General features: G+C 44.9%; 1 protein-coding gene across 3 annotated transcripts in view; it reads right to left on the bottom strand.

Annotated features, from left to right (window-relative positions):
• Positions 1-4,165: 4,165 nt before the first annotated feature.
• LOC121271107 (carcinoembryonic antigen-related cell adhesion molecule 6-like) overlaps positions 4,166-23,555 on the bottom strand; it is a 37,484-nt gene continuing 18,094 nt past the window's right edge. For 2 of the 3 annotated variants that reach the window (XM_041176865.1, XM_041176863.1), the window contains 6 exons: positions 18,475-18,753; positions 16,166-16,429; positions 12,263-12,541; positions 8,452-8,715; positions 7,697-7,804; positions 4,166-4,703 (listed from right to left, as the gene is read on the bottom strand). In XM_041176865.1, the coding sequence (XP_041032799.1) occupies positions 4,696-4,703; positions 7,697-7,804; positions 8,452-8,715; positions 12,263-12,541; positions 16,166-16,429; positions 18,475-18,753 (1,202 nt within the window). In that variant the 3' untranslated portion in view covers positions 4,166-4,695. The remainder of the gene's footprint in view (positions 4,704-7,696; positions 7,805-8,451; positions 8,716-12,262; positions 12,542-16,165; positions 16,430-18,474; positions 18,754-23,555) is intronic. The other variant, XM_041176864.1, reaches the window with a different exon arrangement.

Below are 23,555 nucleotides of genomic sequence, written 5' to 3'. Positions count from 1 at the left end.
CTGTGGAAAGAGCAGCAGATTTAACATTTCGAGTCTGTATGACTGTTCTTCAGCGCATTTTTCCCAAGGTGTTTCTACCAGACCAGTTACAATCATTATTTATCCATAATTAACATTCACTCCTTAACATTTTTATTTACCCCTAGCCTATAATTGCTGTTCGTTATTATTCCATTTTTTCGGGCTTAAGCAAATTTCTGAAAAAGGACCCTCTTGATATAGGTTTAAGGTGATTGGTAGACAGATTATAGGGGACATGAGGAAAATCTTTTGCACCCAGAGGGTGAATTGAGGCTGAAATGCTCAATTCCTTTAAAAGGTACCTGGATCTGCATCTGAAGTGCTGGAACCTGCAAAGCTATGGACCAGGTGCTGGAAAATGGGATTAAAATGAGCGGCTAGTCTCTTTTTTTCTCTTTTGTTGGCCAGCGCAGATATGATGGGCTGAATGGCCTCTTTCTGCACTGTAACTTTTCTATGGTTCCACGATCATTCTGCTTAAATTCTCCAGAACTGGAGTTTCTGACTGCACTAACCGATATTTATTCTTAAACTTTCCAAACTTATCTAAACTCTCATTTATATTAAAAGCTACGGACAATAGCGTACACTATGTAAACAATGATGCAGCACATATAATTTCCACTCAAGAAAGCTGGGTTCCTATCCAGTCTGCACTGAGCCTCCAAGGCCCTCTGAATAGTGAGAAATACAAAGACTTACCACCCTATGAGTGAAGAAATCTCCCCTCATCTCAGTCCTAAATGGCCTGCCCCTTATTCTGAGACTGTACCCCCAGTCCTAGAAACGCCCCCCAACCAGGGGAAACATCCTCCCTGCACCTGCCCTGTTAGAAGTCTGTATGTTTGAATGGGATCACCTCTCATTCTTATAAACTCCAGAGAATAAAGGCCCGGCCTTTTTAAAAATACAATTCCAAACTTTCATTTATTCATCGCTTCTGCTGCACACTCGGTGCTCTAATCTCTCTGTGCTATAGTAACTTGGGGATATAGAAAGCAGGTGGATAAACCATTGAGGGGCGAATAGGGCCTTAAACAATGATGCACTACATGCAACACCTATATCAAAAAGAGGGCTGACTGGGGCCTGGTTTAGCACCTAATCTGAAAGATTGCATCTCCGACAGCCCGGCACTCCCTCAGCGCTGCACTGGGGTTTCAGAGCCGCTTTTATGTTAAAGGTATACAGTGGCTTTTTGGGAACCCTTGTCCTCGCAGTCTTGAGGCAGAAGTGCTGCTACTGTCCCACTCTTGACCACCAGAGGGTGTCAGCAATCTGCTCCGTTGAAAGGGGAGCAGCAATTCAAAGTGAAACCAATGCAAAATAAATCAATTGGGCGTGACGGCAAGCGACAGTTTGAATAAAGATGCTTCCTTAATATTCACTCCTGTGAGAGTTCAAGTCATTGCATAAAAAACGAGTGAAAATTGTGTTGCCAATGTACCCAGAACGGAAAAATAATAAAGACTGTGAAATAAAGACACTGGTCCAAACTGGTCTTGCATAGTTTAAAATGGAACAAACTGGGAAATAAGAGTACTGGCCCAAACTGGTCTTGTATAGCTTAAAATGGAGCACTTTGGGAAATAGGAGTACTAGCCCAAACTGGTCTTGTATTGCTTAAAATGGAACAAACTGGGAAACAAGAGTACAAGTCCAAACTGGTCTCGTATAGCTTATAATGGAACAAACTGGGAAATAAGAGTACCAGTCTAAACTGGTCTTGTTTAGCTTAAAATGGAGCACTCTGGGAAATAAGAGTACTAGTCTAAACTGGTCTTGTATAGCTTAAGGTGGAACACTAGTAAAAACTGGAGAATAAAGATACTGGTCCAAACTGGTCTTGTATAGCTTAAAATGGAGCGAACTGGGAAATAAGAGTACTGGCCCAAACTGGTCTAGTTTAGCTTAAAATGGAGCGAACTGGGAAATAAGAGTACTGCTCCAAACTGGTCTTGTATAGCTTAAAATGGAGCACTCTGGGAAATAAGAGTACTAGTCCAAACTGGTCTTGTATAGCTTAAGATGGAGCACTCTGGGAAATAAGAGTACTGGCCCAAACTGGTCTAGTTTAGCTTAAAATGGAGCGAACTGGGAAATAAGAGTACTGGTCCAAACTGGTCTTGTATAGCTTAAAATGGAGCACTCTGGGAAATAAGAGTACTAGTCCAAACTGGTCTTGTATAGCTTAAGATGGAGCACTCTGGGAAATAAGAGTACTGGTCCAAACTGGTCTTGTATAGCTTAAAATGGAGCACACTGGGAAATAAGAGTACTGGTCCAAACTATTAGAGATTAGAAATGTACTTAAATTTGTCTCAGTTTTATTCTCCGTGCTTTACAAAATTCAAAGAGTTGCCACCTCTAAGCCAGTGTAGGGGTGGGTTAGCTCTGTTGGCTACAGTGTGTTGCAGGATGGGACCACTGTGGGGGTTTAATCCCCCTACTGGTTGCGGTAGTTCATGAGGAGCTGCCCCCTAGCCTTGCCCCATGCTCGATGTGGAGTGGTGCCCCTCAAGCTATCTAGCCAATTGTCTTTCCCCTATGGATTGTGGCTAATTAATCTTACCTCTGAGTCAACGGATTTCGTTCTGGCTAAACGGGAACATCTGGGTGGGCTATGGGTTGACATCCGGTCAGCGTGGATTCTGCCCTCTTCATCATATGAGTTGGGTGAGCCTATTAAACTCTCCCACTGCATGGAACTAACATTTTATTGGCATGCATGACAACACCTCACTCGTCTGAACAAGAGTCAAGCAGACTCGAAATTTTAACTCTGTTTCTCTCTCCACAGATGCTGCCAGACCTATTGAGTTTTCCCAGCATTTTCTGTTTTTATTTCAGATTTCCAGCATCCGCAGTATTTTTCTTTTATAATATCTCACTCAACTTTTGACATTTATAAACCCTGCAAAGGATTATTAATCTTTCTTACTGCTCATGCCTCCAGGGGTCAACTTTAGGAATTTTAAAATGGCAACCAACTTTAAAATGACAATCAAGCTGCTAATGCATGAAAATTACTGCAATTTGATGAGGCACTGGATTACTGACTTGCCATGTTCTTTGATGTTATATTCTGTAAGAACTGTAATATGTATTAACAGTATATCTATATGCATCATTCTCCCCTCTCTATGGAGCTGACACTAAGATTTGGGGGTAAAAACTAAATGTCCTGGCAGGTTACATTGAACCAGTGGTAGTACATAGTCCAGCTGTTGTTTTATTCATTCATGGGACATGAACGTCACTGGCTAGGCCAGCATTTATTGCCCATCCCTACTTGCCCCATGAAAAGATGATGATGAGCTGTCTTCTTAAACCACTGCAGTCCATGCAGTGTAGGTACACCCACAGTGCTGTTAGGGAGGGAGTTCCAGGATTTGACCCAGTGACAATGAAGGAATGGCCGATATATTTCCAAGTCAGGATAGTGGGTCACTTGGAGGGAAACTTCTGGGTGGTGGTGTTCCCCATGTGTCTGCTGCCCTTGTCCTTCTAGGTGGTACAGGTCATGAGTTTGGAAGGTGCTTTCGAAGGAGCCTTAGCGAGTTGCTGCAGTGCATCTTGTAGGTGGTACACACTGCTGCTACTGTGTGCGGGAGGCGGAGGGAGTTAATGTTTAATGTGATGGATAGGGTGCCAATCAAGTGGGCTGCTTTGTTTTTTGGATGGAGTCGAGCTTCTTGAGTGTAGTGGGAGCTGCATTCATCCAGGCAAGTGGGGACTATTCCATCACACTCCTGATTTGGACCTGGTAGATGGTGGACAGGCTTTGGGGGGGTCAGGAGGTGAGTTACTCATCACACGATTCCTAGCCTCTGACCTGCTCTTGTAGCCACAGCATTTATATGGCTAGTCCAGTTTAGTTTCTGGTTAATGTTAACCTCCAAGATGTGTATAGTGGGGGATTCAGTGATGGTAATGCCATTGAATGTCAAGGGAGGCTGGTTGGATTCTCTCTAGTTGGAGATGGTCATTGCCTGGCATTTGTGTGGTGCGAATGTTACTTGCCACTTATCAGCCCAAGATATTGTCCAGGTCTTGCTGCACATGGACACGGACTGCTTCAGTTTCTGAGGAATGGTGCTGAACATTGTACAGGACAAACACTTGAAACACCGGACTCAGCTGGTTACAAAGACGACAATTTATTTTAATGCCGGAGAGGAAGCAGGTTAAGTGCATATTGAAGCAAACATGCCCACGGACCACGCGCCAGTCAGAAGCCATTTCGTGAGTGTCAACTCGAGAATACCCGTAATCCTTCGTGATTCAGCAGTGTGTATTTCTCATTTCGGTGACTGATACTTTTCGGTTAAGCAGTAAGGCAGGAATTAAAAGTCGGTAACTTGTATAAATTAGAACAGCACTACCACAAAACTCTAATTTAAGCCTATCAGTGTTGTAATCTTCCCCTTTGAAAATAAGCCACCACGATAAATGTTCATTGGCCGGGCTATTAAAGCCGAGGTGGACTCCATGCCGTCCCGGCCTCTATAAGGTTGCAGCTGCAAAGATTCATTTTTCAGGACGCAAGCAGCGTTTGCCCACAGGATTTCAGCAGTTAATTGACATCCCAGAGAGAGAAATTGTCAGCATTGGCTTCTGATCGTTCCTTCGTGGAGGCTGCCACCTCAGAGAGATGCCCCCTCCCGCCGTATCTTAGCTGCCTGTCCAATGCAAAGGCAACAACGTTAACCGAGGAACAAGCGGAATGCGTCAGCGTTAATCCTTTGGCGGAAAAGGGAATCTTAAGGAAAACCGCGCGCACACAAAGACATTCGGGGGATGCGGGTGAACACACTCGTCATAATTACACACTCGTCATTCTCGAACTGGCGGAAAGCGGTTGAAAGTGCGCCTCTGAATTGAACCCAGCTTCCCCCCCATTCACACCGAGGTGGAAATACATGGGCGTTCGGGGGAGGAGGAGTGGGTGGGGGGAACTGCAGAACGCTTTCAGGCCGAGCAGTGCACCTCCAAGCCACCACATTGTCCCAAGCACGTTCGCCTACACCACTTCTTTCAGTAATCAGTCCCACCCGGTACTCCAGTGACTCTTGCTCGTATGTATGACAAATCCACCTAGTTCAATTTCCCCCTGGGTTCAAATACACCTGCCCAATAAGGGGCCTGAGAAGATGTTTTGCCCTGAAATGTGACCTGGTGTCAAAAAAATTCACTTTTCATTGATAACGCAGCCCATTTGATTGGCACCACATCCACAAACACCACAAACTCCCTCCACCACCGACGCACAGTGTCAGCAGTGTGTACCATCCACAAGATGCACTGCAGCAACTCACCAAGGCTCCTTAGACAGCACCTTCCAAACCCACCGCCACTACCATCTAGAAGGACAAGGGCAGCAGATACATGGGGACACCAACACCTGGAAGTTCCCCTCCAAGCCACTCACCACCCTGACTTGGAAATATATCGGCCGTTCCTTCACTGTGGCTGGGTCAAAATCCTGGAGCTCCCTCCCTAACAGGGTGTACCTACACCGCATGGACTGCAGCAGTTCAAGAAGGCGGCTCACCACCGCCTTCTCGATGGGGCAATTAGGGATGGGCAATAAATGCTGGGCCCAGCCAGCAAAGCCCACATCCCGTGAGTGAATAACATTTAAAAATGAGCTCAGTTTGTCAGCTCAAATCTAGAGTCTCAAACACAGCTCAAATGAATGGCTCATTTCTTTGACAGTTTCACTTTGCTTTGGTTATCTCTGTAACTTAAAAACATTCGTGTTCGACTTTTCTCATGAATTACTGCAGGTGTCCTCCAGCTGGTGGCTGTGGTTATTTTCAATTCTCCCCCAGGAGTGTTCAGCCAAAATCTGGCATATCATAAACAGTGAAATAAGTGAAACATTAAACAGAATAGGGAAGAGCTCCAAAAAAAGGAACGACTTATGATGCTTGTTGCAAAACAAATATCCTCCTTTTTAAAAAATAATTCACAGGGCGTGGGCTTCGCTGGCTAGACCAGCATTTATTTCCCATCCCTGAAAAACCTTGAGAAGGTGGTGGTGAGCTGCCTTCTTGAACCGCCGCAGTCCCTGTGGTGTAGGTGCACCCACAGTGCTTGTTAGGGAGGGAGTTCCAGGGGTTTGACTGATAAGTTATCCGTGGCGTCAACCACCATCGTTTTAATGTCCGTAATGTTTCTAGATACAAACGGAGACATTTGAGGAATTCATTCCGAGGTGCCACCCACTGGCAAGAGTCTGCAAATTGGCCGTTGCTAAAGGCAGAAAAGTCTGACCGTAAATCGGTTGTGGGCAGGAATACGAGCGTGGGAGATTGTTTTGACATGATTGGGTTGCTTGGATAAAGAGCTGGGGGTTCAAACTTGTAAATAATGCCCCAGTTACTGCATCACTGCTAGAAGTATAATATTCTTTAGTGCCACGTCAAAGGGTGACACTTCTTGGCTAATCACTCCCATTTGCCCTTTCATTGACGTGTGTTTACAATCAACAACCTGCCTTCCGAGGTCCATTAAACTGCTTGAGAAGATAACACGAGCTCACCGGATACATGGCACAGAAAAAAGACCAGTCACCCCCAAGCAATCCTTGCTCCACACCAGCCTTGAGCGATTATGCTGCACTCGAGTCTCCTCCCATCTTTCCTCATCTAAATCTATCATCGTGACCCTCTATTACTTACTCCCTCACATACTTGTCCATTTTGTTTTTGCCTTCGAATGCTCCTTGTGAAGGTCTGGGAAAGTTTTGGGTATATTTTTACTGTATACAGGAACATATCATTTCATTAGTTTGTTTCAGGGCAGAAGTGAAAGACTAATTAACAAATCTTAGGGAGCAAATCTTGACTTTGTACCATATTACAAAACGCTTGATTATGGAAGGAGTTGACTGTTCTGCATCTTTCCCTGTTTTTAAATATATATATATTTCATTGTCCTTTGCAATCAATGGAGGTAAAATGTCCCACAGGAATGGAAAACATGTCCCAGGTTGGTTATCACCTGCTATTGCACCAAGTCAACTCACCCCCGATGACTGCACTGCTTATTGCGTATAGAGATGTGAATCAGAACAGCAAGCCCCACTCATGCTAACCTTCATTCTGCTTAAAGTGGCTGATTGGGAGCACACTCCCCGCCGGTGACTGAAGGATTCACTCAAGAACCTGGATCGCAACATCAAGGCTGACATTCCAGTGCAATGCTGAGGGTGTGCTTCACTGTCCAAGGTGTGTTTTTTTAAAAGATAGAACGTTAAACCCAGGCTTTGTATAGCAACTCAGGTGTATTTGAAAGAATAGAGGGCGCTATTTTCAAAATGTGCATGATAATCCTCCCTCAGTTTCCTGGCCAATATTCATCCCTCAGTCAACAAGACTGACAATAGGTTATCTGCTCATTAGAAGAATGATGTGTGTCAGATCTTGCTATGTGCAAATTGGCTGCTGCATTTCTTACACTATAACAACTATGACACTTTGATTGGCTGGAACACATTTCGAGGTGACCTGAGGTCATGAAAAGAGCTGTATAAATGCTGTTCCTTTAATGGCCACAGTCTTAATTGATATATTCGAATATTCTGGCAAGAGTTGGTACCTCATTAGCTCAGGAAATTATTTTGTGCAACATGTTGTCAGGTGAAAGTGAGCAACTTAAAATCAAATACCTCGCTGCTTGAAGATTACACAAGCACAGACGGCAATAAGGACCAGAACACCAACAACAGCTGCAGCGATCCAGGACTTGTTCTTATAATCTTCAAGATCGTCTCTTACTGAAAGAAAAGGGGAAAATAATTGACACAATTCTGCCAATAAAATAAGTACAAATAGTCATTTGGCAGTCCAGAACTTTTGTACTGCTGAATAAAGAGACATGCTGTCAAAGCTTTTCATCTTGTACTCATCAGGACAATTCACAAGAATACCAATTGTCTCGGGAGCAACAATTAATGCTGCATGAAAAGAGATTGCTAATTTGTTGGCAACCAGAGTCCTTTTGCCAACCAATTAGCGCTCTCTTCTCATGCAGCGTTAATTGTTGTTCCCTTTAAGTCCGTTTTGATGTCTTGTTTCTGACAGTCGAGCTGAGTGCCGCTGGCAATCGGTCACAGAGCAACCAAGAGTCAGGGGTGGTTTTTAAATGAGCCTATGGTCTAAGAATCACTGATGCCCTGGTGGAGTGGCAGGCCAGCTCCAAATGGGACATCCCAAAAATGTCATAAATAGTAGAGGAGTGTTAACATCAGGATTAGGGAGAGAGTCGACAGCAGGGTCTAATGCTGAGTGCCCTGTGGGTCTCCAGAGGCTGTGGTCTAATGTACCTGTAATGTTTTTCTCCTTCTCCATCTGAGAACACAATGTGAATGTGCTCATATTTTGCAAGAGTGACAAACAGAAATGTTACAAAAGAGCTACTTACCTGACAGGGATATTTGCCTTGTTTTTTGCTGGGTGAGTTTTGTCTTCTCGTTGTAGGTTTCACACGTGTAATTGCTGGAGTTACTCTGGGTAATGTTGCTGATGGTCAAGTGCTCGTCATTAACTGGCAGCTGCACCCCGTTCTGATACCATCTAAATTTAGAATGTGGAAATGACTCCACTTTACACGTGAGGGTAACATTAGATCCAGGGGAAATTGCTTGATTTTCTGGGGCCATTATTACCTGGGGTTCATCGGGTCCATCTGCAATAGGCCAGCATATTAGTGAATCAAAATAATTGTAGATACAAATGTAATAATTGGACAATAGAGATTTTAAAATTATACCTCTATGGAACTGCTGCTGGAGAATAGCATTTAATTTCTTTAATCTGCTTACTGTACGTAAAACATACATTGTAACCAAATAGTCAATTGACCCAAGAATTCTATGAACTAATTGGATTGTTAATCTCAACCAGTCTTGCTATCTATCAGATAAGTAGTTGAAGAATAAACCAATCAACCAGTTAGCTATCAATCACATGGTCAATCAATCTATCAGTTTGTTCACAGGAACATATCAACAAAGGACTTAGGAGCAGGAGTAGTCTTGTGACCTCAACTGCTTGTGACCTCAACTGCACTTTCCTATGTGCCCCCCTCTCTCCAGCCCTTCCCCATTCCATCCCCCATTCCGCCCAGTTCCCCCGTCCTCCTCCAATCAACCATGACTTCCTTGTCTAACTAATTGTCTAACAGGTCTAACTCTGGCTTGAATATATCCAGCGGCCCAGCCTCCACTGCTCTCTGTGGAAGAGAATTCCAAAGAGTAACAATGCCCTGAAAGAGAAAAAAAATTCTCCTCACCTCCATCTTAAACAGTAGAACGCTTACCCACTTCTATCTACTTCATTGTAAAGGGAAATTGGACAGGGTGTATTAGTGGGTTTAATTTGATGTTATCCAGTATTCATAGTCACCCCAAATTGGATAGAGTCCGAGGAACTGCATAGTCCACCTGACATGAAACTTGTCCAATTTTTAATCCATCATTGCGTTGGAATGAAAATCCAATTTAACATCAGCAGCCGAGGAATTAAATTTGACACAGATGCAGTGCAGTCAGTGTCACATCGATCATCTACTCTACCCTCTGTCTTATGTTCAGTTCAATTGACTGCAATAGAACTGAATATCAATTGTATCACAAGAAATTCAGCAAGGCAACATGCTGGCACAGCAAGCAATTGGGCACTCATTGGTTAGAAGGGTTTAGACAAGTGACTGGCATGGGGTAAAATGTCAGACCCTGGAAATAATGTACATTAATGAGTGCGCGGAGATAAGGGGGCCGTCTTTGCCAAGCAGCCGCCTTCTTCAGATGGAAGATGTACCAGGAAGATCGGGGGAAGAGTTCCCAAACACTTCAGCTGGGGAGAACAGATTACTGCCATCACAAGCCACAGAGATCAGCACACTCTGTTCCACCCATCCGTTTATCCTCTGGGATCAGTGAACCACTCTCCACGGTCATGGGTCATCTACTTCTCCTGTCCATTTAGCTAATCAGACCATATCTAAACCATGTCTTCATAATAAATTAACAAACTATCTTAACATTACTTATGAATACTCGACTGTCTAACTTAGGTATCTCCAGCTCCCGAACTCAAAATGGTACAGATTGGTCTCAGGAGTGGGATCCACAGTAGTCGAGGTATCATTAGTTTGAAATTTGTGGTTGTAGTTAATCGTGCGTGGAATACTTATTAAGTGAAACCAGGATGCCAGGGAATGACTGATAAAGAGTCTGATTAAGATAAGAGTCACACCTGGAGTGAGAGATATCCTGGGAGGTGTAAAAGAGTGCGATGGAAATCACGAGTGTATCCTTGGTCGGCTTTCTAAAGAGGTTAGGAAAAGAAAGATTAAGTTAGGGCCAGAATAAGTTGGCCCAGGATGTGCATGTGAGTAAAGAAACTTAGGAAATGAGGAGATAAGTTGCAAAAGGAAAGTGATAGTTGGCAGGAGGGCATTGCAAAGCAAGTTTAAAATGGAATTCGGTTCCTTTTGATCGGGAGATTTTCTTAAAATTACTTAGAGTGACATAACACTAACCATCCCCCAACCCCCATGCACATGAGGCACATCCGCTGAAGCATGTTTCAAATGAAGAGAGGACTGTGATGAGGCTGTGCACTGTTGTCAAAATTATTCAATCTATACACGGGCAAATATTCAGAGAATTAGATGTGTTTCCAAGTGGGTAAAGTTTGAAGGCAAGAACATAACCAGCTTTTGGTGTGCTGATGACAGACCGCCACTTGCAGGATTGGAAAAGGCCCTACAAAAATGGTAGATGAAGCAAAATGTAGAAGTTTACTATATGGATTGAGTATGAACACCAAAAGCACAGAAACAACGGTAGACAGAAGGAATGCATTTGAAGATTAGAGGGAAGATTGAAGTGGATGGTGTCACACTGCAACAGGTAAATGGATTTGGCTATTTAGGTCAAATGAAAACATACAAACATACAAATTAGGAGCAGGAGTAGGCAGTACACCTGCTCCTCCATTTGATAAGATGATGGCTGATCTGAGTGTGGCTTCAATTCCACATTCTGCCTACTCCCAATAGCCTTTGACTCCCTAGGTAGTCAACAATCTATGTACCTCTGCCTTAAAAATATTCATTGACCCTGCCTCCTCTGCCCTCCGAGGAGTTGAGTTCCAAAGATTCGCAACACTCTGAGGGAAAATAATTCTTCTCACCTCGTCTTAAATGGGAGACCCCTTATATTTAAAGTGTGTCCCCTAGTTCTAGTACCCCCCCCCCCACACCAGTGAAAACATCCTTTCTGTGTCCACCCTGTCAAGCCCCCTCTTATACGTTTCAGTAAGATCGCCTCTGATATTCCTCAATTCCAGTGAATATAGGCCCTGTCCCACCCCCACCCTCCAATCCCAGGTATTGGTGAAGTGAACCTCCTCTGAACTGCATTTATATCCTTTCTTGAATAAGGAGACCAAAACTGTACACGGTACTGTTGTTGCAATGACTGTGGCAAAAGATGGTAGGTACAACGCTGAAATTATAAGAAGAATAGAGGTAGCCAAAATTAATTTTGCGAAGATGGAAGATGTGTCCACAACAAGGAAACTCAAGTTTGTAACAAGGGAAAATCTCAAAACATTTTAAAATTGAATTCATGGGGTGTGGGCATCGCTGACCATTTATTGACGGTCCCTAATTGCCCCTTGAGAGGGTGGTGGTGAGCTGCCTCCTTGAACCGCTGCAGTCCCTGTGGTCTAGGTACACCCCCTCATTGCTGTTAGGATGCTACATTCTATCCACTCTCCTGTGTGCCTCGGACGCCGGGGCAATGAGTAAAGATCTGCGTAACGAATTCGAGGCCTCTTTTTTTAATGTGGACGATAAGGCTCATGTTAAAAATCCCACATGCAGACAATGCGACAAACGAAGAGGTGCGTGAAATCGCAGGGACCAAAGGAACCCCCCCCCCCCCCACGCCTACCCCTGAAAGTCACATGCAGAATAGAGCCTCGCGACTCTCTGATAAACAAGCTACAGTGGGTGTGTGAGGGCGGTGCAGGACAAACTAGCCTGACGTAACCGCGACGGCAGACCTCTCGGTGTCAGCAGCAGCAACAGCATCCGCCGATTTTGCGCTTCCCAGCCGGGCGCAAGTTTACAAATGCATACGGCTACGGATTAGGCCACACGATTGACAAATAGGACCGTGCATTTTTTTTCTTTTTGCCAAAACAGACTGTTCAGTACTCACAGTAAATGGTTAGCTTGAACAGGTCACTCTCTTTGGTTATGGTCGGGGTCTCTGCCCAACAGGTGTAGTTCCCCGCATCAGATCTGTCCACCGGACTGATTGTTAATGTCTTGTTCCCCTCCGAAACTTTCATATTTCCACTGCCCGAGAGCACCTGCTGATTCTTTTCCCATCTAAGTGTTTGCCAATGGCCGGATACTTCACAGGTCAGAGTCACGGTGTCATTATGTTCCACCAGGTATGAAGCATTGGCAGTTATTTTTGGTTTGGTGATACCTTCTAAGACAGAAGAAAGACAGTTTTATTCATGAAAAAATAATGCTGTTTATTTTGTACCTTAATTAGAGCTGGGTTTATCAAGGGATTGGAAGCATCTTGTTAAGCAGTGTTACCAAGGAGATGAACGACGATCACTTTTCACTTAATATAAATAACAAACTCATTGTGATAGTTGCACCTTGCATGGAATATACTTTGTAAGTTAGCTTGCAAAATCAGACGAACAATACTGGTCACACAAAGCAATTTTTAAAAAATTATTTGTTCATGGGATTTGGGTATCGCTGGCTATACCAGCATTTATTGCCCATCCCTAATTGCCCCTTGAGAAGATGGCGTTGAGCTGCCTTCTTGAACTGCTGCAGCCCACCGTGCTGTTAGGGAGGGAGTTCCAGGATTTTGATCCAGCAACGGTGAAGGAACGGCCGACATGTATTTCCAAGTCAGGATGGTGTGTGACTTGGAGGGGAACTTCCAGGTGGTGGTGTTCCCATGTGTCTGCTGCCCTTGTCTATCTAAGTGGTAAAGGTCACAGGTTTGGAAGGTGCTGCCAAAGGAGCCTTGATGGCTCGTTGCAGTGCATCTTGTAGATGGTACACACTGCTGCCACTGTACGTTGATGGTGGAGGGAGTCAATGTTTAAGATGGTGGATGGGGTGCCAATCAAGCGGGGCTGCTTTGTCCTGGATGGTGTTGAGCTCCCTGAGAGTTGCTGGAGCTGCATCTCATCCACACAAGTGGAGAGTGTTCCATCACACTCCTGACTTCTGCCTTGTAGATGGTGGGCAGGCTTTGGGGAGTCAGGAGATGAGTTACTCTCTGCAGAATTTCCAGCCTCTGACCTGCTCTTATTGTTTATTTCAACATTTGAAGAAAGAAAAATCAACCTGGGGCCAATTAAAGAACTGGTAAAATGATCATGCCAATCTCAGGTGCCTTATTTGACACTGTGGGCCATGCAGAAAGTGGTAGATCAACTGCTAGTTGAGTCCTAATTAATATTCCATTTGCCTAATAATATTGCACCAATTAATCCTGAACCATTGTGGCATAATAACTCTACTTATCATTGAGAATGATAAGTTTATTTATTAATTCCAATTGACTGGACAATGCCTACCACCAAACTCCCCCCTACCCCCCCAACATGCCCATCCCCACCCCCTCATTCGCTCCCCCCCATCCCACCAATAAATGCTATCCTGCATTAAAGTGGGGGGGGGAAACACAGTTGATGGCTGAGGGGACTTCATCACTGCCTTGAGTAATGTCTATCATGGCCTCGAGCACCCTATCAGCCCTCCATTTCTCTTTCAAAGCTTGGTTGAAACTCATGCACCCAGATCGCGTCCACTTGAAGTTGAAAGCACCTTTGTTTCTCCCGTGAGATCAGTCGACGTCTGGGGTAGATTTTCGACTTTGGACCCGGGTGTGAGGCTGGTTCAATGGAGCTTCAACCTGTTACAGAATACGCCCTATCTTTGTTTCCACCATGGAGTGCGGGTTGAGTGGGGTTCCAGGAGGATGCTAACTTTAAGACAAATTATCAAGTGGGAAGTTAACATAATCACATCCATCACCCATGTAGTACAGCACCATACTCAAGGGGAGATGTAGGGGTAGTTGTCATGTCACTGGACTGGTAATCCAGAGGCCCAGTTTAATCTACTAGGGACATGGGTTCGAATCCCATTATGGTGGCTGGTAGAATTTAAATTCAATTCATGAATGTGGGTTTATCAGTGAGCATGGCAACAACTAAAAGCCCCCTTCAGGTGGACATTACCACCATATGACTCCAAACCCACAACAATGGCTGAGCAAGCCACTCAGTTCAAGGGCAATTAGGGCTGGGTAAGAGCTGCTGGCCTAGCCAGTGATGCCCATATCCCTTCAAAGAATTTTTAACAGAACTCGCCAGATGAAGGAACATAGCTAATGGCTTACATTCACTTAAATAAGAAATACCAGCTGTTCTGTTGCAGATATTGGGGGCAAAACCTGACTGAGTGTGCATTCTGGGCGTTGTGTTGTGGTTGATTCTCATGTGGGTAGCCTTTCTGACCCAACTTGGTGTTCTGTTGTACAGCAAATCATTGGAATGTGAGAATGTGGCTGTGGAAATACTTACTGAAAGGGAGCCAAAAAAAAAACACAGCTGGAAATACACACCATAACCACAAACATCTGGCAGAGAATCTTATCTTGGAAAACAAATGTTCGTTGTTCCTTTTATAGATTTCAACAAACATTTCAACATAGTGCCCGAGGGGTGTTAGGGAAAATGTACACTTAGGTCTGCATCAAGATGAAAGAAAGATAAGAGCCCAGTTTCCCCATGAAGTGGTGCTGAGAGGCAACAGTTTGGAACGGAGAAACGTGATGCTACAGCAAAGAGGGACAACTTGCCAAATGTACTGATGATACATATCATGTGAATCACAATTGTATTGAAGCACCTCAGAGTGCAGCATGATCTATGTAGATAATTGGAATACCATTGCACTGTCTGTAGTGACCATTTTGAAATATTTGTAATGTCCCTTCTTGTTGAGCTGAGGGGTGGGGGAGGTGGGGGTGCGGTGGGGGGCGGTGGGCAGGGGGTTGTGTGGGGGTGGGGGGGGGGGTAGGGGGTGCAATGAGCTCCACTGTTGCCAGATTAATGCAGCAAGCAAATTCAAATGTCTGATAATGTGCAGAGCCTGACAACCTTCAGATGCAGAGTGTGTGTGTGTGTGTGTGTGTGTGTGTGTGTGTTGGAGGTGGGGGTTGGGGGGGAGTATTTTAGGGCAAGATATGTTTCTATGTAGATAAAGTCCTCTATATTAAAACTTAGATTACAAATACACGCGCCCCCCCACCCCCCCACCCACCCCCACCATTCTCTGTTTCAGGCACTGACTGAGGCACTATTTATTTCTGCAATATTCTATTCTGATATCAGTGATCGCATTATTTCACCATTAACTAATGCCAATGATGTGCGACTCCCTGATTGGTCACTTTTATCTCCTCCCTCTCTACCTCTTTTAATTTCTACAGGAGGTCAGCCTTGTTGAATAATTAAAAATCCCACTTACATCTGAGACATGAACAGTTACTATATCATTATGCAAATACTGATGAAGAAGCCCAGTGAGTAGATAATAGTCACTTGCTGCAGCACTAATTCGCAGGGCACCTTCTATTGCAACCTTCCAAATGTACTTTAAATAACGTGAGGTGCTATTAGCATTGAATCCCCGTGTACACCCTGAATTCTGGATAAAAGCAAAAAATTGAGGATGCTGGAAATCCAAAACAAAAACAAAAATATCTGGAAAATCTCAGCAGGTCTGGCAGCATCTGCGGAGAGGAACACAGTTAACGCTTCGACTCCGAATGACTCTTCAACAGAACTAAGTAAAAACAGAAGAGAGATGAAATATAAGAGGTGAAATTAAGGGGGACCACCTCGCCCCCCCTCCCCCCCCCTCCTTAAACTAGCTTATATTTCACTTCTCTTCTATTTTTACTTAGTTCTGTTGAAGAGTCATTTGGAGTCGAAACGTTAACTGAATTCTGGAACTTTGCCAAAGGCACATTCCCCATTCTTGAATCAGAAAGGCAGATTTAATTCCTTACCAACCAGGGAGATTTCTTTTGTTGCCTCCGCGTATGAATCGGTGTGATTATTATGAGCCTTACAGGTGTAATTCCCACAGTCGGACATGGTGATACTGACAAGGGTGAGCTTTTTGCCTGTCTTCCCAAGAGGTTTGCCATTTAGTAGCCATTCAAATGTTGCTGGTGGAACAGAATCCGCAGAACACCTGAGCGTAATATCAGATTCAGGGGCATACACTTCTTTCTCATCCTCAATGGTTAGCTGAGGTGTGTCCGGTCCATCTGGAATAAGATAATGTGTCGCTATAGGTAATGGAACACATAACTAAACCAAACCGGGTTCACAACGATACAATCATAACGAGTAAGATGGACATAGAACTGCGTACGATGAACCAACAGACTAAAAGCAAGCCCGTGACTTCAGGAAAAGATCCTGGTCATAAGAGATGTTACAGGGATTACACAATAAATGGGAATATACTAAGAAAGGTAGATGAAGTGAGACATCTTAGTATACAAGTACACAGGTCCCTGAAGGCAGCAGGTCAAGTAGACAAGGTTGTAAAGAAGGTGTATGGAATGCTCTCCTTCATTGGCAGAGGTATAAAATATAAAAGTAAGTATGTTATGTTGGAATTGTATAAAACACTGGTGAGGCCACAACTGGAGTATTGTGTGTAGTTCTGGTCACCACATTACAGGAAGGACGTAATAACTCTGGAGAGAGTGCAGAGGAGGTTTACAAGAATTTTGCCACAGTTAAAAAAAATGCAGCTACGAGGAGAGATTGGATAGGTTGGGGTTATTTTCCTTAGAACAAAGAAGGCTGAGAGGTGTCTTGATTGCGGTGTACAAAATTATGAGGGGAATAGATAGAGTGGACAGGATAAAATTGTTTCCCATGGTGGAGAATTCGAGAACCAGGGGACATAGATTCAAGATATGTAGCAGAAGGTGTAGGGGGGTCATGAGGAAGAACTTTTTTACACAGAGGGTAGTGGGTGTGTGGAATCAGTTCACCTTTAAAAGCTTGGTGCAGGTGCATTACAGAATTGTTATGGTGCAGAAAGAGGCCATTCAGCCCATCGTGTCTGCACGGGCTCTCCGAATGAGCATTATGACTCAGTGGCCAATCTCCTTCCTTTTCCACGTAACCCTTGCACATTGTTTCTATTCAACAAACAGTCTAATGCCCTCTTGAAAGCCTTGATTGAACTTGCCTCCACCACACATCCAGGCAGTGCATTCCAGATTCCAAACAACTCACTGTGTGGAAAAGTTTTTCTCACATCATTGGATAGGCTCGGGTTGTTTTCCTTAGAGCAGAGAAGGCTCAAGGGGTGGGGGGTGGGTGGGTGGATGGGGGGTGGCGGTGGGGGGGGGGGGGGGGGGGGGGGGGGGGTGGATGGGGTGGGGGGGACCTGATAGAGATATACGAAAGGGCACAGATAGGGTAGATAGGAAGAAACCTTTCCCCTTAGTGGAGGTGTCAATAACCAGGGGACATTGATTTAAGGTAAGGGGCAGAAGATTTAGAGGGGATTTGAGGAAGACCTTTTAATCCAGAGGGTGGTTGGAATCTGGAACACACTGCCTGAGGGGGTGGTAGAGGCAGGAACCCTCACAACATTTAAGAAGAATTTAGATGAGCAATTGAAACACCATAGCATACAGGGCTACAAGTGCTAGAAAATGGGGTTAGTGTAGCTAGGTGCTTGATGGCTGGCATGGGCATGATGGGCCAAAGGGCCTGTTTCTGTACTGTCTAACTCTATGACTCTATGACACATTTGCTTCTTTTGCTAATCACTTTAAATCTCACTTTTTACCTATGTCTTCTGACAAGGCAGGATAACTTGCAAATGTAAAGCAGAGTGAGGCGGTGTGTATAATGTGCGGTCAGTCTGCTATTGGACTCCTGGGGTCCTAAGGACCAGCAGACCAGACCAACAAAGTCAAGCATCATGGCTTTGCTTTTCCAATAACCCGTTCCAGTTGAGCATTGGAACACTAGGCACAGGTTTCGGTCTCCGAATGAGCTGTTATCTTGTTTGTTCAATACCATCCATTAATGGATTAAAGGTCCAACCAGCCAGTTTGACTGGCTTCATGGATTGACTGCCCTCTATAGAAGCTGCCTGATTTTCCTTACATTAAGTTCATTTTGCGCAACATCCAAACACATTCTTTTAAGCGATATTTTAATCATTGGCTGACACAATAATGCCGGTAGTGGTACTTCCTCAATTTGAATAAAGTATTCCAATAGGTATAGGGAGGGCATGTCTTACAACACGAACCCGCCATCACTGGTCTGTACTTACAGGAAACGTCCAGTGAAAATGGATCGCTTTCTTCATTATTGGTGTGGCCCCATGCTTGGCACATGTAGTCGCCTGCATCAGACCTATTCACTGATGCTATAGTCAGTGTCACATTGTCCAGTGATAACATCATCCTCTCCTCATTCTGAATGCTCTGGTTGGTCTTAATCCAGTAAATGAATCTTACATCGCCAGTGACATGACAAGTCAAGGCCACAGTGTCTTTCTGTTCAATAGGATCTGAAATATTTGAAGAGATGTTTGGCTTGGAAACTGGCTCTGGATAAAAGAGAAAGCACCAGATTATTTATTCTACAGTTGTATATTCATTGATTCCATTGTACACAATGCATCAGCACTTGAGACATATGAGGAACAAGCGTTATGTTTCAAAAGATCTTTCTCTAATGCAATTTTTGAAACTATCAAACTTGAAGCATGTTATATTGACCTGATATTTGCTATTAATGTCAGAATTTTATATCTGCATTAGCAGGAACATAGGAACACAGGAGCAGAAGTCGGCTATCCGGCAGTGCAAACTTGCTCCAACGTTCAATAAGATCATGGTGGATCTGGCTGCAGTCTCAGCTCCACTTTCCTGTCTGCAACCACGCCCCCATGCACCCCCAATAACCTTTAACTCCTTTCAGATTAGGGCTTTTTGGGCCTGGATATACTCTAGGAGTAGGATTTTCCGCTTCTTGGGCCAGCATGTGCCCGACCCGGCCGAACCAAAATGGGGCGCCATTAGGCTGGGCGGGCACCTGATGCCATCTGCACCCTCGCGTGATATTTTGGTCGTTGGGTGCGCACCAGAGTCGGCAGCACAGCCTTCGACAACTAAAAGGCCTCTTAAGGCCATTAAAAGGGTAACTCGATGACATTTTTCGCTGCCCTGTCCAGCCTTGCGGTTGGCGGGTGGACGTAAAGGCCAAGTTCCACTGAAGTCAGTGGATAAGAATATGGCCAAGCCGCCGGAACGGTTCCTCTCGCCTTGCATTGTGACCCTAGGCCAATATGTGCCTGTATCAAAGGTTATTGGGGCACAAGTTCGCCTTGTGGAGGGATGCAGAGCAGGCCTCGTTGGACCCAGCGCTCTCTATAGGCTCTCCCCAAGATGAAGTTTGATTGAAATCAATCGGACTGAATATTGAGCCGGGTGTCAGGAGCATTTCCGCTCGTTTAGTGCTCTTTTGCAATTCGAATTTCACTCCCATTTCGAATTGTTAGGTGAATTCTCATGGCTTCAGTGCTCCTGACTCCCGAAAGCCTGTCCGCTATCTACGAGTCACAGGTCAGGATGGAATACTCCCCACTTGCCTGGATGAGTGCAGCCCCCGCAACACTCAAGAAACTCAACACCATCGAGGACAAAGCAGCCCTGCTTGATTGGCACCCCATCCACAAACATTCACCCCCTCCACCACTGACGCACAGTAGCAGCAGTGTGCACCATCTACAAGATGCACTGCAGAGATTCACCAAAGCTCCATAGGTGGCAACTTTCAAGCCAACGACTGCTACAATTTAGGAGGGCAAGGACAGCAGACAAATGGGAACACCACCAACTGGAAGTTTCCCTCCAAGCCACTTGCCATCCTGGCTTGGAAGTATATTATTGTTCCTTCATTAACGCTGGTTCAAAACCCTGGTACACCCTCCCTAACCTCACTGTGGCTGTACTGACACCACACGAACTGCAGCGGTTCAAGAAGGCAGCTTCTACAACCTTCTCAAGGGGAACTAGGGATGGGCAATAAATGCTGGCCCAGCCAGCGAAGCCCACATCCCGTGAATGAATAAAGAAAAGCTACCCAGTTCCTCCTTTGCACATACGAGGGATGGGAACTTTACAGATAGTAAGGAACTACATCGCCATTCCTTCACTGTCGCTGGGTCAAAATCCTGGAACTCCCTCCCTAACAGCGCTGTGGGTGTACCTACACCACATGGACTGTAGCGGTTCAAGAAGGCAGCTCACCACCACCTTCTCAAGTGCAATTAGGGATGGGCAAAAAACGCTGGCACAGCCAGCGACGCCCACATCCCATGAAAGAATAATAAAAGAGGGCTTGCTATCGGTCAAAATATTCTGTAATAAAATCCATTTGCTGTTCATTTAGCGCCAGAAATAAGCACTTATCATTTGGCGTTTGTTCCTTCCATAACATTCGTGTCTATTCGGCAATTCACTGTGCTTGTGGACGACACTTTTAGACCTTGCTCTGAACTACCTGCCAAGGCAGGTACACACTTCCTTTGTGCGGACTGCAGATAAATGACTATAGCCAGCAGAACTGGTGGCCCTTTTATCCAGCACCAAGCTTATTGGAAAATCGCAGCTGCACTGTCTGCATTTTTGTGATGTATATATGTCAATTGAGGTGCCCAACCCCACCCCAGCCTCCTCCTTTCTTACCCAAGACTAAGAGCTTCCATCAAAGGCTTCCTTTGAAACATTTGCTGATTCCCTCAAAGTGCAGGTAGAGATTAGAATGGGGATTCTTTTAATCTGCAGTAAATGGCGGGTGATGGGGCCGGGGTTGGGGGGGGGGGGGGGGGGGGGGGGGGGGGGGGGCACGGTGGTGGTGGTGGTGTTGGTGGGGAGTGGCGGTTAGCAGGGACATATCACAATAAAAGCAAAATACTGCAGATGCTGGAAATCTGAAGTAAAAACAGAAAATGCTGGACAAACTCAGCAGGTCTGGCCACACCAGTGGAGGGAGAAACTGAGTTAACGTTTCAAGTCTGTGTGACTCCTCTTCAGTGCTAAAGAGAAGCAGATATGTGATGAATTTTAAACTTTTAAAGAGGGGATGCAACAGGCAGAGCCAGATAGAAGGTCAGGGATAGGTGGGAGCTAAGGAGAAATTTGACAAAGATGTCATGGGCACAGGACAAAAGGAATGTTAATGGTAGTGTTAAAGACTAAAGAAGGTGTTGATAGGGGCATAAGGGTAGGAGAGCAGAATGTGATGTGTGTGAAACCTGCTTTTCACAGAATCACAGAGTGCAGAAGAGGCTCTTCGGCCCATCGAGTCTGCACCAACAGGAGAGAAACATCTGACCTACCTACCTAATCCCATTTACCAGCACTTGGCCCCATAGCCTTGAATGTTATGATGTGTCAAGTGCTCATCCAGGTACTTTTTAAAGGATGTGAGGCAACCCGCATCCACCATCATCCCAGGCAGCGCATTCCAGACCGTCACCACCCTCTGGGTAAAAAGGTTTTACTCACATCCCCCTAAAACTCATGCCCCTCACCTTGAACTTATGCCCCCTTGTGACTGATCCTTCAACTAAGAGGAAGAGCTGTTCCCTATCCACCCTGTCCATGCCCCTCATAATCTTGTACACCTCGATCAGGTCGCCCCTCAGTCTTCTCTGCTCCAATGAAACCAACTCAAGTCTATCCAGCCTCTCTTCAGAACTTAAATGTTTCATCCCAGGCAACATCCTGGTGAATCTCCTCTGCACCCCCTCCAGTGCAATCACATCCTTCCTATAATGTGGTGACCAGAACTGCACACAATACTCCAGCTGTGGCCTCACCAAGGTTCTATACAACACCAACATGACCTCCCTACTTTTGTAATCTATGCCTCAATTGATAAAGGCAAGTGTCCCATCTGCCTTTTTCACCACCCCACTAATGTGCCCCTCTGCCTTCAGCGATCTATGGACACACACGCCAAGGTCCCTTTGTTCCTCAGAACTTCCTAGTGCCATTTATTGAATACTTCCTTGTCAAATTACTCCTTCCAAAGTGTATCACCTCACACTTTTCAGGGTTAGATTCCATCTGCCACTTATCTGTCCATATGACCATCCTATCTATATCTTCCTATAGCTCAAGACACTCAACCACACTGTTAAATACTCGGCCAATCTTTGTGTCATCCAGAAACTTACTAACCCTACCCCCCACATAGTCATCTATGCCGTTTATATAAATGACAAATAATGGGGAACCGAGCACAGGTCTCTGTGGTACACCACTGGACACAGGCTTCCAGGCACTAAAGCTTTTGACCCCTACCCACCAGTTTTCTGCTGGGCAATATTAAAATAATCAGCAATGTATGATACACTGGTGACAGTTATACTTGTGGGGACCAGGCAACAAATTGGGTTGGTTGATTGACCATCGAATTGACCACCCATCCTTATTTAAGGAAGGATTTAAATGCATTGGAGGTGGTTCAAAGGAGCTTTACCAGACTGATATCTAGAATGAGTTGTCTTATGAGGAAAAGTTGCACAGACTGGGCTTGTTTCCACTGGAGTTTAGAAGAGTGAGGGGTGATTTGATTGATGTATACAAGATTCTGATTGACCTTGACAAGGTGGACATGGAAAGGATGTTTCCTCTTGTGGGTGAGTCCAGAACTAGGGGGCACTGTTTTAAAATTAGGGGTCGCCCCTTTAGGACAGAGATGAGGAGAATTTCTTTTCTCTCAGAGGGTTGTGCAACTTTGGAACTCTCTGCCTCAGAAGGTGGTGGAGGCAGGGTCATTGAATATTTTTAAGGCAGAGATAGATAGACTCTTGTTAGGCAAGATAATCAAAGGTTATCGGGAATAGATGGCAATGTGGAAATCGAAACATAAACAGATCAGCCATGATCTTATTGAATAGCAGAGCAGACTTGAGGGACCATATGGTCTATCCCTGTTCCCATTTCTTATGCTCTGATGTGATTCGGAACATACCTGAGCTTCCTTTCCACAGCATATATCCACAAATCAGTAAAGCGATTGTGTTGAAGAAAATGATGGATGGAATTGCTGGCCTTTTATCTATAGAGAGTTGGAATTGAGGATCTGTCACTTCAGCTGTGCAGACATGATCAAAACCCAGCTAGAGGGATGTGTTCTGTTTTGGTCACCACATCTCAGGAAGAATGTGTTGGACTTGAAGGCGCTATAGTGCACCATCATCAGAATGCCCTTTAGAGAAGAGCACAAGAACAAATGTCCTTGTGGGGAGGAAGTCTTCAGCTCTCAGCTAGTTTGGCCTACATGTGGCTCCAGACCCACAGCAATGCAGTTGACTCTTAACTGCCCTCTGAAATG

Source organism: Carcharodon carcharias, chromosome 29 (genome assembly GCF_017639515.1).
Source record: "Carcharodon carcharias isolate sCarCar2 chromosome 29, sCarCar2.pri, whole genome shotgun sequence".
In the NCBI taxonomy this organism is placed as follows: domain Eukaryota; kingdom Metazoa; phylum Chordata; class Chondrichthyes; order Lamniformes; family Lamnidae; genus Carcharodon; species Carcharodon carcharias.
The sequence above is the reverse complement of the archived record's forward strand: the minus strand, read 5'-3'. Positions and strand labels throughout refer to the sequence as shown.